This window comes from Opisthorchis viverrini (genome assembly GCF_000715545.1).
Source record: "Opisthorchis viverrini unplaced genomic scaffold opera_v5_309, whole genome shotgun sequence".
Classification (NCBI taxonomy): Eukaryota; Metazoa; Platyhelminthes; class Trematoda; order Opisthorchiida; family Opisthorchiidae; genus Opisthorchis; species Opisthorchis viverrini.
The window spans coordinates 78696-96361 of record NW_008751967.1 but is presented as its reverse complement, the minus strand read 5'-3'; the positions used below and the strand labels follow the sequence as shown (position 1 = coordinate 96361).

Genomic DNA, 17666 nt, shown 5'->3' with positions numbered 1-17666 from the left:
GAGGAGCATGGTCACAAACATAAAACGTAAATGCAAACGCTAGATAAAACGAGGTGAGCTCCCCATTCGAAGTCGCACCACCAAAGTTCCAGCCAAGCAAGGGGAAATAAAACGTATGTAAGAATGTTTGGTATGACAAACAATGCTGAATGCTTTCATAAAGGAAACTACTCACAAGGTTGCTTAAAACTCTCGAATATCGTGCCAACTGAATCATGAGGCGGCCTGTGTGCAGCACATTCAGCTGGAGAACATCATAAACGAGAGATTCAATTGAGTCTCCCGTGAAAACCAAATTGATTTGCAGATGAGTGTATTTCTCGAATGCTAAATGCGTTTCAAAGCGTGGTAAGCGCTAGCACAGTCGAGACTCGCACGTCGGCCACAAACTGTTCGTCTTACCAGGTCAGGTATAAAATCCAATGGCGAGAATGAACACCCAACACTATGTACCACGCATAAGGTGGTGTAAATGCGCAGAAGGCCCAAAATGGCAAGCAAGCACAGGTCACTAACTGTGACCTTAGGAAGTCCCAGTTCAATAAAAACGTTGGTGGACTGAGGGAGGCAGATCTCTCGATAAGAAATGACCATCGGTTGGTGGACACATCGACATCACAACCGATTGCTGAGATTATGGCAAGGAAACATTAATCAGCACCATACTTCTGCTTCTTCACATTCTACAGATCGTCTGGCTACTGGGTACTTCTAACTTTCGTCCTAAGCAGATTGTATCGGAGCTGGATTACGCGGGTAAATATCACTCTGGAAACACAAGCGAACGATTCGACAGAGGTAAACCGACCATCAACGCTGTTGTACGGACTAATGCCCCAAGCAGCTACCAGCTCTTACTTGGTGTTTATGCATGCACCCTGGACTCGAATCAGAAGGCTGAAATGCCGAACAATCTTGCCACTGCAATGACGATGTCACCTCGATTGATGATGAAACGTTTGCAATCCAACTGTCAAGCTCGGCGAACAGACCAACAGCCATAAGTGACATAAGTTGCATCACATTCAGCTCCGCGCGTACATGTACATCTCATTAGCCCATGGACGCAGGTTTCGCCTACAAATTTGCGTACAGGATAATTAGGTAAATACTAGCATCCAAACTTTACCTTATTGAGCTCGCTACATTCAAGTGGTGAGCACCAGACAAGATAGGATGCGCAACACATACTATCACTGAGTTGCGCAAACCCAAACACATAGGCACCATCGGTGACGATCTAATCCCAGCGTAATACTAGTATAACGGTGGATACTACTGATGAAGCATGCGAACAGTATGTGAGTTTCTCATAAGTCCGCTTCTCCTCTATCGAAAAGTGAGATTTATTACAAAATTTGTAGACTTGCTTTGAAGCATTCGCTTACGTTTGAGTGTTAGTCAATGAGTAACCAGGAAAGTTCAGGAAGACCTGTTCGAGGAAAAGACGGATAAACAGTTTTTATAAACAAGATGCATAAGAGAGTTTTGCTTCCCTGTCCAATAGTCTGTAGCTGTTCAGTTGGTGTTTTCCAATGAATAACTCCGCGGCGAAGGCCTTCCTTTCACTAGTATCAAAACTTTACCTTACTGAGCCCACTACAGTCACGTGATGAGCATGAAACAGGATAGGACACGTAACGGATTGCTCTTTTACACATTCTGTAGTCGGGAAATCTCAAGCTTCTTACTAAGAAATTACATGGGACTGCTGGGATATTGGTTTATGATTATTTAAGATGGCTTTACCAGGAGGACAGCATGCAATTCCATGAACACGGCTTCATACATGTTCAAGCTGAAATCGTACCATCTAAAGAACCTGCGAACTCCATAACGATTAGAATCCTGTCCATGCACTGACAAGGTTAAATTAGTGAATTGGCCGTACGCTGATTAAGACTCGATTATGAGTGCACCCTAGTTATGGTTGGCCTAGTTACAACAGAGATCCGATTACCCTTTTCACAAAGCCTGCCATATAATTATTTTCAATTAGTAGGTATGGAAGAAGATACGGACCAGTAAGCTCTGTATTGCAAACAGTGACACGCATAAATTGAAGTTCTCCAAGGTAAGCGAATTTAAAATGTAAATTGTGTAATACACATCAAACACATAGGCGATAGAGATACCACCTTGGGAACACAAGCCACGGGAATGAAGAAACCACGAAACAGTAATATTTTCAGCTGAAGGTCATATAACTTGAGGCCCAAACATATGGAAGTAGACGGGGGGAAACGGAGATGAAGATGAAGGCAGAGACGTGGACCAAATATAATTCACTGATCTGATCTAAACAGCTTATCACTCAGTCACAGACTTCGATTTCATGAATGCCTCATGTCGTTTCACTTGTGCATCATAGACCTTTTTCAGTTTCTTCAGCTGAGATTTGGAAAGTTCATTCCCATTCAAATCATGGGTTGGTATACCCTGAAAAAGAGTACAAAATCAATGTGACGTAACAATGCATGACAAATGGGTGAATCGGATGGCGTAAGCCTTGGGTTAAACCCACCATGGGTCCAACAGGACAAATCAACTACTCCAAGTCATTGACGGTCATATCGGATTTGATTATCAACCCAAGAACCAATTACCGATTGCTCACAGTAAGTACGCAGTTTTATTTTCAAAAAACCTTGGATTCCTGAGCAAAGGATCCGAATTAGACACGTTATTAGGTATCAACTTTGGCTCGGCTGAAGCAGGACTGTTTTATTAGGAATAATCTACACGCGAATCAAGCGTTCACAAGCGAAAAAGACTAATAATACGAACCCATCTAGTTTGATTAGAAGAACATGTATACGACAGCCGCACACACATAGAGATTTCCACTGAAGATCTACGGAAGCTATTTCTGATGTCCATACCGAAGGTACTGTTTCTATTCAACGGTGAATTATGCCACGAAAGATGGTGCAGTTACGGACATGCCACTGGATCCATTAATCGCAGATGTGTTCACAAGCAAGTTGAAAAAAACGGAGCTGTGGGAATTTGTCCACAAGCTTGTCGTCGACCGCGGATAAGTAAATAGTTTCTGCATAATGGAACGAGGTCAGAAACGGGATGACATCCTCGACAGTTTCAGCGCCGTGTAGCTCGTAACTCATGTTGATAATGGAAAGAACATATAATCAGCCCTTGTTTGTATTGTGCGTTCTGGTAACTGGTATACGAAACGGTCAGTGCAAAGAACATTCTGTAAGGTGATGCGGAAGTACACAATTTCCCAACATTTGCTACATTCAAACAAAAAAGGAACTTTGCACGTTGCCTAGTAGATAGAGCAAGGAGGATGTGCGCTGAAGATATCATTCAGCACAGCATCGAAGAGTATCCTTCCTCACTGACCTGTTCATCTTGAAATGTTACCCTCACCACCTAGGGGAACGCAGATCAAAAGCGCGTACCGTGAAAGAATACTCTGCCTAAGTTTGTCTTTCGAAGGCACTGTTGCAAAAATAATTAGTCACTGTTTAACCAAAGCCAGCAGAGATATGCATCAGCTTTACTTCGAGTTTGTCGATATCAAGTGCTTCCTCTTGTGTTTGGGGTAAGTTATGTTGAGAGGACAAATAGACATCTATCGGTCTACGTTGGCGAAAAGTGCCGGCCGTCTCTTAAACGGCTGAGCACCACCACCTTAACTCACTTAGTCCAGCCTGACTAATGGGTGAGCGAGCATCAATCAAGCGTTCCGACCAATTCGCTGTCTCAGGTCACTACTCTAGATTAGTCGGATATTTTCAACAATCTGGGTTGCTGCCATCCAGTTCTATAAACCTGAATTTTTGTGGGATTTCGTCCTGTAAATGAAGCCAATCTATGCTGAAAAGTCGAGAAGCACTGTACAGCTGTTTCATCCTTACTGGGAATCATCAGCAGTGCGCATCTCACGAAACTCCGAAGAGTCTCAAACCCGCGACCTCCCGGCTAGTAGTTTGAACACTTAACCGTTCGGCCACGAGTGGCTGATCAGCACTGTGATTAACTCGCACAGGATATAGCGCCGCTTATCCTTCATTCACGGGATCTACATCACGCGGTCACACGTGTTGACTGGCTCCTCGAGCAATTACCAACAATATATAAGTAGCTCAGTGGAAGAATAAACTTCACCGGATGAGTGGAACTTCTATCTGAGAAGTCGGGCCGAACGGTTAGGTGTTCAAACTACTAGCCGGGAGGTCGCGGGTTCGAGACTCTTCGGAGTTTCGTGAGATGCGCACTGCTGATGATTCCCAGTAAGGATGAAACAGCTGTACAGTGCTTCTCGGCTTTTCAGCATAGATTGGCTTCACTTACAGGACGAAATCCCACAAAAATCCCAAATCTCCCAACACTACCAACAAACCTGGATTTAGTGCACGAAAACTAGCTGTCTAAACCATTAAACAGCCTCAGTTAGAAGATACACCCAAACAGTCTCACATGTCATCTGATTGTGTATATTTTGTTGCCAACTACCGTGCCACAATTCCATTGTGCTGCCATTCATATCATTCCTTTGCGCTGTATTCAGACAGTTGAAGCGCTGAGCACGAATAAGTTTATATCCGGTCCTTCAATAACTTCCTCGGGACTAATCAACACTGCGAAGTATACCGAAGTTTGTTGCTCGATGTTTCGGCCACCAAATCGAGTAACGAACCTCGGTATATTGGCGTTATGCGACTCCATCGTAACGGAAAAAACTGAATACCCACAAACAAGGTTCAAGCTTTTTTGGCTTCATTCGCACCGAATGCGGTGCCGGTATTCTCAAATAAGAACTTGTCCATTATGCTCACTTTCGAGGTGCATGAAACCAAACTACTGAGTACGGGAAGTTCTTGGTGTTTTCGAAAACTGCAAACAGTTGAGGAATGTTTGAAACTGATAGTAGAGTCGTAGTTTAGGAAAAGTTCTATGTTTCATCTGCAGCTTCACGAACCTCTCCGAAGTCATCATCAGCAACTTTAGCCGTAATAACCATGTGCATGTTGTACAGGGGTTATAGCTGCTACAGTTCCGTTAGCCGATTGTCTGTGGAGATAACGACAGATAATGTCTATGAATGTTGTTTAGATAAGAGCTCGAAAGTCTAAAAGTCAATAAACTGCTAACCTTGTCATCGAACGCAGAGTATTTGTCAAGCTGGCTTCGAAAGAATTCCGAAGGATGTTGTGAACCAGTTTTACCAGCTGCTGCTTCTGAGCGAAGCTTTTTGGCTTGCTTGTCATTCTCTTGCTAAAATACAGAAGAATGAGATAACAAAGGAAGTGTTATCTAAATTTTCACCCACTAACGCTGGTCACTTGTGACCGACCTACCAGGTTCCCAAAAGAAAACCAGTCGGGAGAAAAGTTCGAAGTGCTCATTAGAGCGGAGTGTTCTTACGGGAAGGCTGGAAAATCTAGGGGTAGTCTACCGAAGTATAGAGAATGCAGACGTAAAATCAGCTACAAGCAGAGTACACAGAGAGGCCAACTGGAGGAATCCGGAGAGAAGATTTGCTTCATTAGCCCATGAGGAAGAAAAGGATAGCGTTTCAGGTATCATAAACCCAGGTATTTTCGAGCGTGTGACAAAGGTCTTCTGACAAATTACAATCGATGTCCGGATATTTCGAAAAAACAGATTGTGCCCATCAAGATAGACCGACGGGAATATGCAGGTCGTAAGAAACGACGCAACTTCGAGACGATTAGAACCAACTATTTCTTGACGCCATCCTAGATACCAGCGAGGGGATTTCAGAAACAGGCGAGAAAACAAAACATGCGGCTTACGGGCTAAGCCACAAAGAACACGCATATAAGTGTACGCGCTCCATAAATATAAGTGTTGTTTGGCAAGAAAATCTGACCTCTCCACACAACAGTGTCCGATTGTTTGGTCACGTACTTCGGGTTTCCACTAACCGTAAAAATCAACGGGTTCTAGATGATGAACCGGCAGTTGGCAAGGGNAAGAGCGTCACCAGGTGTATCAGTGCATAACCCATGATCTTGCCTCTGAGACCAGTGTAACATGAGAACGATTAGTTTATTATAATTCCCGATGTAGCAGAGAACCAAAGAGTGGAGTACGCCAACAATTTTTGTACTAACATGCCCCTTATACTCATGTCTTTTCATTTCACATTTTCAGGTTCCCGGTTAGGTGACATACAAACCATGGACGCTTTGTGAGCATATATCCGAGTGCACCGCGAAATCCTCATTTTGGAATCAGTCGCCTCATAAAAATCTTCCAAAGATGGTACAGCCATGATTAAGATCCATGAAATGAAAGTGAAGCACTACAAATAAACTAGAGTGGTTAACGGTGAAGTGGTGCCTCACAGCCTGTACCGTTGCTATGGTATCCGATAGAGATGGAAATCTAAGCTTTATATACACCAAGCCAACCAGAAAAAGGATTCAAAAGGGGCTGACGTATCTTTGTTAGCAGTTACCTGAAGTACTAGACAGTATGCATTAAAGGCACGTGACATTTGATGGTCCAACAGCGCAACGTTAGCTATACTGCTACTACAAATAAATTTTTCATCAGGTTTAAATTAGGGCATAGCTTACGATCGAATGTTATGCAAGCAAATTTTGGCGGGCTATATGCGTCAGACTGTACATATGGATCGGAATAACAAAATTCTCTTCTGGGTGACTTCAACTGCAATGACGCAACGTACCGCACCGCATGCTTGCAACCAAATTGCTCAGCTGAGCGAACGGACCAAAGATCATACCCACGACATGTTAGTTCATTTGTAGTCGTAGTGCAATTGGGCTCAAAAACAAAACTCACTGAATTGGATATTACCGTTTTCACAGTTCTATGTTCTCAGTGAACCATGCAAGCATAAATGATCAGAAGGATCCAAGTATATATGGCATCCACAAATGTCTCAGTTTCTTGGTTAATTAGTTAACTAACTTAGTTACTCTATTACTTTATAAGTTGACTTGACTTAATCTACTAAAAGCTGGTAACACTCTATTAGCATACCAAACAATCTAAATTTGATAACACAACTGCTTGAATTTGGGTTGTCTTACTTGAGTGTGTAATTCATAAACCTCTGCGAAGCACATAACCTGCGGTGCTTCATGGGTCAGAATTGGAAGACTACAGTTCGCTCAGTTCACCAGAAAATGGGTAACGTTATCGATTTACTCCAGTGTTGCGGTACGGCCTCTTTCTCCCAGGTAGACCCAAATACGTTGGCAAGGCACTGGCCGAGAAACACATCGCCATCCTTGAAAAGACCAGGAAAAAAAGGAACATGATAACGCTCAGTGTCCGGAGGCCAGCCGTCCGTAATAGCCGAACATCACGTCATTTGGACGGATGTGTTACGTGTAGGACACGGGCCAAACGAAGACATGCCTTGAATTGTGGGAACGCCAGCCATTCCGAGTTGAGCATCTTTGACTCGACGCTTCTTGCCCTCTCACGGAGATTCTGGCACTACCTTGTAGAACACCATGTGATTACCTTATAAATACAGTTGTAGTAATTTTCCTTTGTCTCAATAAAGGGCTATCAAGAGCTACCGTGCCTTTTGATATGCCATAGTAGGCAGAACAGGAAGCTAAGGAACCAATACGGAGTTGCACTTCCGTTCAGCAAGACAAAACACTCGGACACTTCCGAGGTTGAAGGCCAGGATTCCGGATTGAAGGTAACAAGTGGCCAACTGAATTGCTGTTCGAAGTACTGTGTCCAGCGGTTCGAACGTTCTGCTATTTCGGGTATCAGGTAGCCATCTTGCTCCCTGATAATGTCGCTGACAAGAGGCTTCCGACGATCAGTCGAATGAATCAAGTGAAACAGCTTGTGAACGTTTCCAGCATTGTTTTATATCTTTCATTTCCTTGGCCTTTCGGGATTCTCAGTCCACATGGACACTCAGTTTCATCTGGTATCGGATGATGCGTCGGGTTGAGTTGTGGTTGTCATCGGGCCTGGTACAAATACATGGCCTTATCAGGTTGGCTGGATTATACCGCAAGCAGAAGCTCCGGCTCTGAGTAGCGCTTTGATTATCTTTTCCGAGTGGCCGTTTATATCCGACGTCAGACCGTTCGGCAGGTGTTTGAGGAACCGGTTCTGATAGTTTCGTTTGATTTCTGGGTACACTAGCTTCGCAATGGCTAGGCGAGGTGTGCGCGTTTTGGGTAGACCTGAAAAGCACAATGACAAGCAGCAGCACACGCACACACACAAGCACGTGGTCGGACTCTACGCTGGTGTTCCAGAAGGAGTGACAGGCAGTGATCGACCCCTGCCACCGATGACTGACGGCGATGTGCTGGTCTATTTGGATACTGGAGTGGTTCGTTGGTGCGCACCACGTTGCCAGGTAATTTCCGCTGTCCCGCGAGTTGGTACTGCAAAGGAACACTCTGTGATCGACACACATCTGAAGCAGACGATCTCCGTTGTCCGCGCGTCTCGTGTTCAATCCAAGACATCATCATCATCAACGACAGCATGACATCAGTGCTCAACACCAATGCTTCACTGCCGTACAATCCAAGACAAACACCTTGTAGAACGCCTGATCAGCGCTTAGTGTACCTGCCTTGGCGTTCCTTTCACCAGCGTATGTGTCCCACATTCCACTTCCACGTCATGAAGAAGCACAGTTAGATGGTAGATTTGGAGTCCATTCTGAGCGTACGGAAAATGTGGAGTGGCTTCTTCAGTTGCGTGCAGATCATTGTTTGTTCCTGGCCAGTATAAACTTCTAGAGCAGTCCCTCACATCGATTTATTTGGAGACCACTGAGCACAAGCTATCAGTTACCGATGGATAACGTTGGTCGTTGCTTCTGGGGCACACCACTTGACTCTGATCATGCACTCGAGCGGGCATGTTTTGCACTTCGCTTTCCGCCAGCAGTACGCCAAAGGAGACCAGCTCCGCTCAGCAACTCCGATCAGTTTCAGTAGCTGAAGTGTGCCGAGCTGATCTGGCTAGAATGCCACTGGAAACGCACAGTCATGTGGACGACGAAGATTGCTTGGAGGTTAAATGAAGGCGATATAAAGAAGCAAAGTTCTTGGCCTTCAGAACTGTTTGTCCATGTCATCTGACTCGACTCAGTGAACACTGGATATCGACGAGATCAACAGATCTTATCGCTACCAGATACGTCGTACCAACAACTACCGTTTATGGTGGCGCACGCAAATCCCTCAAACACCGGATAATCAGGAGCTTGAAAAATGACATAAGGCTGGTGGGTTTGGAAGGCCGGGGAGATGGATTCTGAGTTGGTTCTTTGGTGGGCGCCACGTTGCCAGGTGATTTCCACTGTTCCGGAAATCGGTACTTAGTGACGCGTCGTTCTCTGCTCACGTACTTTTTTCATGTCTGGACGCGTCCCGACAGCTGTCCAACGTGCTTAAGTGTGCGAACATTAAAGACGGCTAAATGGACAAGGTTTCGGGGTTTGAAAACAGCTTTTGAATAGTTTAGGGCTGTTACTGAAAGTGTGGTAAGAGGAGGCGTCAGAATTTGTCTGTTTTTGTTTACCCGCCCTGCTGTATGCAGCAAGTAAGGCGCCTGGTTGGTGAAACCAAGCAACGGCAGATGTGGCATGAGAATATTGTTAGTTGTAAGTCTCACGGTTGTATATGGGCCCGAATACTACCAGGCACGCACACCCAGACAGTAGAACGCTTAGGGTCCTCAACCAAAGTCTTTGGCTCAAAAACCTGACCGCAAAGCAGTGGCGTTTGGCTGGAAATGCAAGTGCATTACCACATGTTCTAACACCCAACCTGGAAGGTCAGGAAACTCTGTTGGTCAGACCTCTAACCAGCCTGATCAGTGACCAACCTGATATGATTCTGTGTGTCGCACGGACACTACCTAGTATGTCTCAATGGATCACGGAGGCACACAAACCATCACACAACGTTAAGGTTCAGTCTTTTCGTGACGGATGAATTTCATGCAGAACATTAAGAAGGCTAGGGAAACACCGTCGTTCTCGTCTTTAAAATTGCTGTCTAATCTGGACGTCAAAACCATTGGTGCTTCGATCTAGTCACCATCGCCTCTAAGTTGATGACATGTATGGTCCTATGCAGGCCTACCGGCATCCGTGAGAGGTGGAGCAATGAAAATGAAGCAGGGTTACGTCCGTTCGGAAATGTGTTGACTACATCCTCATCATAAAACTCGAAAGCCACCATACACATAGAAGACCATTGACTATTGTCTCCTTAAATCCAAAAATAACGTTTGTAATGATGCCCTGAACACCCCCAAAGCACTTCTCCAATCCTCATACCCTAAACTTTTGGGCGTGTGAAAGTCCACGAAGAATACCGATACTCCTTAGAGTTGCTCTCTGTCACATTTCCATTTCAACTTCGAAGGCAAATTAATGGTCCCAAGAAGAACATTAAAGGTCTATAATATGTGTACGATATTCAGATGAAAAATAAACTCATTCTAAACGACGATGCCGGGCAGTTCTGCGTGCGTTACCGTCTTCGCAGTACAAAGTACCATTACAAGACTGCGTGGATATACCGCCAGAGCCGGTCATGGTATTAGAAGCAATAGAGATAAACTTACTTGTCTAGATTGCCGTGTAATATGGGATGACAGTGATGTTGATTCTAGGAGCGCTAAAGTCCTTCGGGGTTTTCTGTGAATTAGGAAACTTTTTGGTGGACGTGACATTAACCTGCCGGCGGAAGTCAGGGTCTGCAACGTAGCAGTGCGTCCACCGTCGTTTTGCGATTGCGAAGCATGGAAACAGGGGGTTGTAGAAAAAAATGCTTCTGTCTAAGTAGCACTGTTGTCGAAGCACTGTACATGCACCGTGGAACGCTGAAGTACCGGGAATGGTTTCTGGCAGCAAATATGCTGCTTGGTGAGTTGGCTTGCCTTCATCCATGATATCTATGGTTGGGGTATCACCAATATGGTGGTGCCACACAACCCGTAGGGTCGTAGTACCTGTTCTCTCATTTTCAACCATTAGCTAACCATTCTTCTGTTCTCATTAATCCTCAGCAAAGACCACCCGAACTATTGTGTACATAGTTGTCAACCTGCCCCTTAAATGACCATCATCACTGTGTTCTTGGTCCTTCGTTCATTACCACTGGATTCGTCTTTGAAAATACCAAATACTGATTTCAATGTGGAACCATCCAATCCTGCCTCACACTTCATCCATGAACGGAACGATTACAAATTGAAACACTAAAACCTGTGCAAAGATTTTAACTGAGGGTGATAACGCTGCGCGGGGAAAGGTGGCTCAGGGATGAGGACACCACAAGCTACTGGATGCCGAGTGTGCGAAACACTGTCATGGACAGGTTCAGTATGTTCACATATTCAGAATGTCACCGATAGAAATAATTCTTAGGTGACTGAGAGGTATCTACGGATCAGAAAGAATAGTTTTGTGCGACAATATAATCATATATATATATATAATCATATAATCATCATATACATAATCATATTGTTAACAAGAAGCTCTAGCTCAGCAGACAGTGAATAAGATAAAGAGATTGCTTACCTTCGGCTTGTCACGAACCTCTTCCGCTAAGATACTCGCATCAACCAAGCCGAGACATGGTGGCAACTGAATACCACTTACAAGATCGGCTGCAGACGTTCGATCTTGCAGTCGCACACCAGCGATAACAAGATCCTTGTCCCGCATACGATCACAAGCGGACAGAATTCGTTGCTTCTGTGCTTTGTCTGCTGCACCCGTGGTGAGAAGCCTAGCCCGCGCAGACTGACGAAGCAAGACCAGTTGCAACAGAAGACTGAATACAATTGGCCAGATTTCCGTTTCAAGACCGAAGGGAGTGTCCAACAATTGCGACAAGGTCCGCTTGGATTTGGCTTTGACCGCGAGGGTTAGACAGTCTAGAATGTATAATTATATCTCAATAGTGTGTAAGGAAAACAATTTCAAGACTAAGCATGAAAGCTATAAAACATTAAGTAGGTGAATCAACACCCGTAATATTCCCACAGGAAAACAACATCCCGATTACAAAAATAGCTCTCCTCTCCCTTTGGCATGAAAGCCATCGATCCATCATAAACTTGGCCAACCAAAATTCATTTTCAAAAGGCTTCAACAAGATGTGGTCGAGTTTTTTATTTTTGGTCTGGCTGAAGTACGAGAATAATGCATAAATTTAACGAAATCATGCGTCACTATACTTAGTGCTCGTAAATACAGTCAGATCCTGTATGAAAAGATGGTTCAGCTGTAACACCCCTTAAGTGCCTAGCTGCCATGCAACCTGAAGGAAGCATGAGGGCTGAGATATTGCCAGGTTGGCCAAGCCTGGACAGGAGCAGCCAAAATGCTGGAGTTAGGTTCAAACCAGGGAATTCCGGTTAGTAAGTTCGTACCTTATCCACAGAGCTATCTCGAGCTCCGGATAATGCGTGATTACAGGCAAGATCCTGTGTGACCACAGATGAGTCATTTGCCCGTTACGCAAACTGACTGAGAAACATGAAATATAAAAAACTGAATGGTCCACAAACAAACCAAAACAGAGGCACTCATCGGAAGTGAGTCGATGGCAACGTATCTGGATTTTGGCAGCTTGCGTGTGTTGATCTGCTCGCTGAATTTGGCCATCGGCTTAAAAACGTTTCATCATTGAACGAGGAGGCATCAGTGTGAACGCTCCTCACATGACGACGAAGCGCTTGCAAGCCAACTGATAAGAAACCAGGAAGCGAACTAATGCAGTGCCTTGATTAAATTTCTGACCTACACCGGAGGGATGTCTGTGCAACAAACTCAGAGTCCTTAATACCAGATTGGTCAGTGGTTAAAGGTCGGACAAACAGTCTCCCGGTCCTCAAGAATTGGGGTCGGAACATGTGCGCCGATTTGTTCTGAAAAAGTTGAAATGCCCTTGCATCACCAGCCAAGCACCGGTACCTTGTGATCAGGCATTTGAGCCAAAGGCTTCGGCTATACTGGCTCCAGACTGCGTACTTCTGGCGATTCAGAGGCTGCTGCGGCAGGGTATGCACTGGTTGGTATCGTCCTGAGTCACCGGGCGGAAGGATGTTTGCTTAACTGGATACCCGCTGCTGGTTACGTGGATCTTACTCTGCCTGTACTTTTAGACCCAGATTATCTTGATGATAACTGCACACCACCTCGTGTCATCTTGGTTAACCTAAAACCGCTCTCCACACGCTTACCAGTTTTATGCCCTCTATTCTATTCACGCTGGGATGCTTAGCGATTTCCACCGCCTCAACCACCAGTCGATTTGGTGTAATTTTAGTCCCCGTCTCAGAATGACCACATTATCCAAATCTATCCTGTGCCTAGTGTCTAGTACATGCCCTATCACTGTCGAATCTTTGACTATCTCCTGATATTCATCTACGTTTCTCGATGGTCTGTTAATAGATCGCTTATGCTCACCGATTCTGGTTTGCTATTCTCCAACTGTCCGACCTATGTAGACCTTCGTACAGTCGTTCATTTTATTTTGCATACACAGTCCTTAGTCCAATCAACTGGGAGGCGATCCATCAACTGCACCAACAACGAGCGTGAAGTCTTTTCCTTCTGGAATACTACTCTACTGATTGCTGTTCTGATCTAATGTTTGTTGGGCCCGACCGTTGGGACCTAGTTGTCCTAGTTGTCCTAGTTGCCGGTTGATCAAACCTACTGGGTACTCACCACCTTGAAATCTCCTTTTAACTCGAGTTGTGCTGCTTTTCTGTCGATCTCCTCTGTGCTTGTACTCTACTAAAAATTGTTAAAACTATACTAGAATATACTGCTTTTGGGTGTGCCGAGAAATAGTTTAAGGCCGCACTACTCTCTGTTGGTTTCCGGTAAATAGTGGTCGTTAATTTTCCACCATTCTTTTGTGTTATGCAGTCAGTGAAGAATAGTGTACCCGGTGTGGACTCTAGTTCCATGCTAAACTTAGTTTGAAGATCGAAAGTGTTAAGATACTGAAAGAAACCGTTAACCATATTCCACTTTATTACAACGAACGTGTCATCTACGTAACGCCAGAAAACCACTGACGGGAGAGCATATATATATATATATATATATATATATATCAAGGGACCTGTGTATCACGCTATAGTACGGGCTTCGCCTGTTCAAGTAGCGGAACAGAAACTCATGCATTATGATTCTGTAGTATATCCTTTGATTCAATTTCCAGGTATTTTTACCGGGCGTGTGCATTCACGAAGACACTGAGCCTATAGCCGAAATGACGTAGCCACCGGGTTGGTCCTCATCCAGTTTTATGGTGCACATTAGCCGAGGTCAAAGAATTTGAGGGCGATCCGTGGAACAGTCCAAGAAAATATACAGTTGGATATAGGTTGGGCTCGCATTTTGGACAAATGCTGAATGTGAAATTCATGTACACGCGGAACAACTTTGGAGAAGGCACATCTATGACGATTGAACAGCCATCTTTTAAGTGTAGATGGGCTGTAGCAATCAAACCAAGAGGTTATTTAGCGGCGGTTGGGATAGCGGGACAAAGCACTTCAACAACTGGTATTGTTCCGTCCCAGGGAAGGACACATAACTTCGTGTGTGTAATGCAGCGGTAGTCCAGAAATTATCACCAGGTAATAGAGATCAAGGAATAAACTTCGACTTGAAGATAGTATTAACTACTAGCATTCAAATCTTCCCGCTTAAAATATAAACCTCTAATTTGTGTACGCGAACTGATGGTCCCGACAGCGAACTTGGTAACGTTAAAACGTGCACCGTTTAGACGAATCGAAGTGAATAACTATCCCTAACACTACAATGCCAAAAGACCCAACCTATTAAGTCGCGCTACGCGAGCTTCCAAGCTCGCAAAACCCATGCACACTCACGCAGTGTTCACGTTACATTTGTGAACTTCGGGGCTGAAAGTCAGTCGATCAATCCTATCATATCCACGTAGTGGAATTGGCAATAATTCCTTTTGTTATTACTATGCATAAAGTGCGAATTAAACTGAGTGCAGTGCATTGGATTGAAGTAATAACTGAAGTAATGAACTCACCTGTCGGTAGGTTGAAAAGGTGGAGGCCGAACTCTTTGTGGACATTAGCAGTTACATCATCTACAATATCTGTAAATATGTCTCCTAAAACAAAGAAACAAGTGTTGAATTGGCGGATTTTATACATTACAACCTGCAGATTTAAGCCTATTGAGGTAGCTTAAATGCATGCGCAGATCAATAGAACCGACAAGTTCGGGACAGCTGGTATACATGCACTACAATCAACGCAAGTGTAACTGCTTCGTAATTACACAGTAATTAGGTGTCAACAATTCGATTGTAAGGATGGTGCAATTAACGAATGGATTAGACAAACCAAGTAACCTATAGACCGCAGATTCTCTAGGCTGTAGTTCGGCGGTGTTACAAAGAAACGTCAGGAATTTCGCCACAAAAGGTTCAATGTCCCCATTATCTAATCCAGGCATTTCTTGAATCCTTAGTGTGGTTATTTTTGTAGCGCGGAAAAGTCGAATGCGGCCATGGGACAAAACAGTGCTAGGGAATTTGTAACAATATGAACAAGTGGCTTGGCAGAAGGGCATGAAAGCGATTACCAAGAGCTTGGGCGTTGTCGCGGTACAACTCCCATTATGGGGTCCCATGAACCTTCATGTGCTTGGCTGGGGATATTGCAAGAAGTGGTGGCTAGTGGATGTCAGTGGAGTTCGTGCGGTCGCTGTCCTTCTCGATTGTCTGATTGAGCGTTTGGAGTTGTAGGTACCTCAGAATGTTTAAGGTAGACTAGCACCAACCCACCTCCTCGTCCACCCTTTTCTTTTTTTATCTTTGAGAATTCAGATAGAACTTAGTGGCTCATGTGATTGTAAAGCAGTGAAACATCTCTGTCAACACTGATGTTACTGTTCCCGATGATGATGGCGACACACTCGCTGCGTGCAGATACGCACGTAAAGGTAAATCAATCTGGGAAGTTGATGATGAAACCTGATAAGAACTTTAGTTACATATGTTTCGCGATGATGAAATAAGGCCAACAAAGATGGCTCAAAGTCGATTCAGGCTATTCTCTGAGTGTAGCAGACTGTTCGGTAGATGCAAGGGCTTAAGTGACACATCATATTTCCTCTTCAGTTCCAGAGTGAGTACGTAGAGGATTGCAAGGAAAGAGGAGAACCATTGAATCTTGTGGCACCGAATAATTTTTTGGGTAAAGTTCAGGTAGTATCATCACAAACCTTCTGTCATCAGTGCGCTGGCAAGCGTCTGGGTGGCAGTCAATGTGGTTTGAAGTGCGGCGACCACACGCTCCACGGTTAGCGCATCGAGCGAAAGCCAGCTACGCTGAAGCAGATTCGAAGGATCTGACTTTAAATCAAAATCCAACTGAATTGGTCGTAGCTTGGAAGAAATTTTCCCTCCGGCAACGGTGGCGTCGGCAGGAACGGGAGTACCGTCCGATGCTAATGTCAAATCGGCAACGCCCAAAACACGAAGAAGGCGCAGCACAAAGGAAGCAACCAAATAAACATGATCCGCTAAGTGTACTAAGTCCGTTTTGTGATTCGGAAGCTGGAGTATATATTGGTCTGTCAAGCAAACGAGTTCCTTCACAACAGCCAAGGCGTGTCGAATGTCGCAAGAATCTAGGCAAATATGTGAAGAGTAGCACAGAAAACAGTGTCAACGCCGAATTATGAGGGTCAAACAAACATGCAAAAAGAAGTTAGTGAACCAACAAAGTGTAATTCATGTAATGGAGTTAAGTACACCATAGATTTGGAAATAAGAAGACTCAACTCCCGTGAAAAATATCGAATGTCGTTGAAAAGGATTTGAATAGCACGAATGATTTCAACGCACGCTGCAATATACTCTCTTGTACAACAGATCCTCCAGTTTGTCAGCAAGCAAGACCTCTATAGCCCGGCCAGATCCTACCATGTTCAGGATGAGTGATTTAGGATGCATGACGTAAGGGAGTAGACTCTCTCTCAGTGTTTCACATGAGGTCAGGTAGTCGCTTCCAATATGAAAAGCGCAATTGGTCTTACTAATATAAAAAAATCGTCCAGCTGTAGCACGCTTTCAGGGCCTAGCTGCCATGCCACACGAAGGAGGCACGAGGGCTGGGATACTGCCAGGTCGCCCAAGCCTAGACAGGGGAAGTCGAGTGGCACAGGTCGGGCTCGAAACACGGACCTACCGGTCAGTAAATTCGCGCTCTAACCACTTGGTCTATCTCACCGCCGGCCTTACTAATACTGGGCACACAATATCAGGTCTTATTGAATTTCATTAGTAATGCTGTTTATACGCAATACCTCATCCGGAAAAAACGGGACAGTTCGAATTTGTGATGTGATCCTCTTCACTCTAAGCTATAAAAGAAAACTAATGCATCCGAAAAAAATTCACAGATTGTGGGAGTATAGCAGATGAGGTGTGCAAAAGTATACTCAGCTCGTTCACTGTTTGAAGCGTCGGTTCTAAAATTTTGTTGACTATGGTCGAAACATGCATTCTAAGTAGAGGGCAAACTTTATCGAACAACGCTTCATTTCTCCACAAATCATTTGGAAGATTTTTGCCGCACTGAAACGAATTGATATATATATATATATATATATA

At 44.4% G+C, this 17666-nt stretch overlaps 1 protein-coding gene across 1 annotated transcript in view; it reads right to left on the bottom strand.

Annotated features, from left to right (window-relative positions):
* Positions 1 to 2015: 2015 nt before the first annotated feature.
* Positions 2016 to 17666, bottom strand: part of T265_09842 (hypothetical protein) — a gene marked incomplete at both ends in the record, with an annotated part of 63801 nt that continues 48150 nt past the window's right edge. The window contains 5 exons of the mRNA XM_009176035.1: positions 2016 to 2439; positions 5122 to 5244; positions 11555 to 11913; positions 15072 to 15140; positions 16274 to 16573. Coding sequence (XP_009174299.1) covers positions 2311 to 2439; positions 5122 to 5244; positions 11555 to 11913; positions 15072 to 15140; positions 16274 to 16573 — 980 coding nt within the window. The remainder of the gene's footprint in view (positions 2440 to 5121; positions 5245 to 11554; positions 11914 to 15071; positions 15141 to 16273; positions 16574 to 17666) is intronic.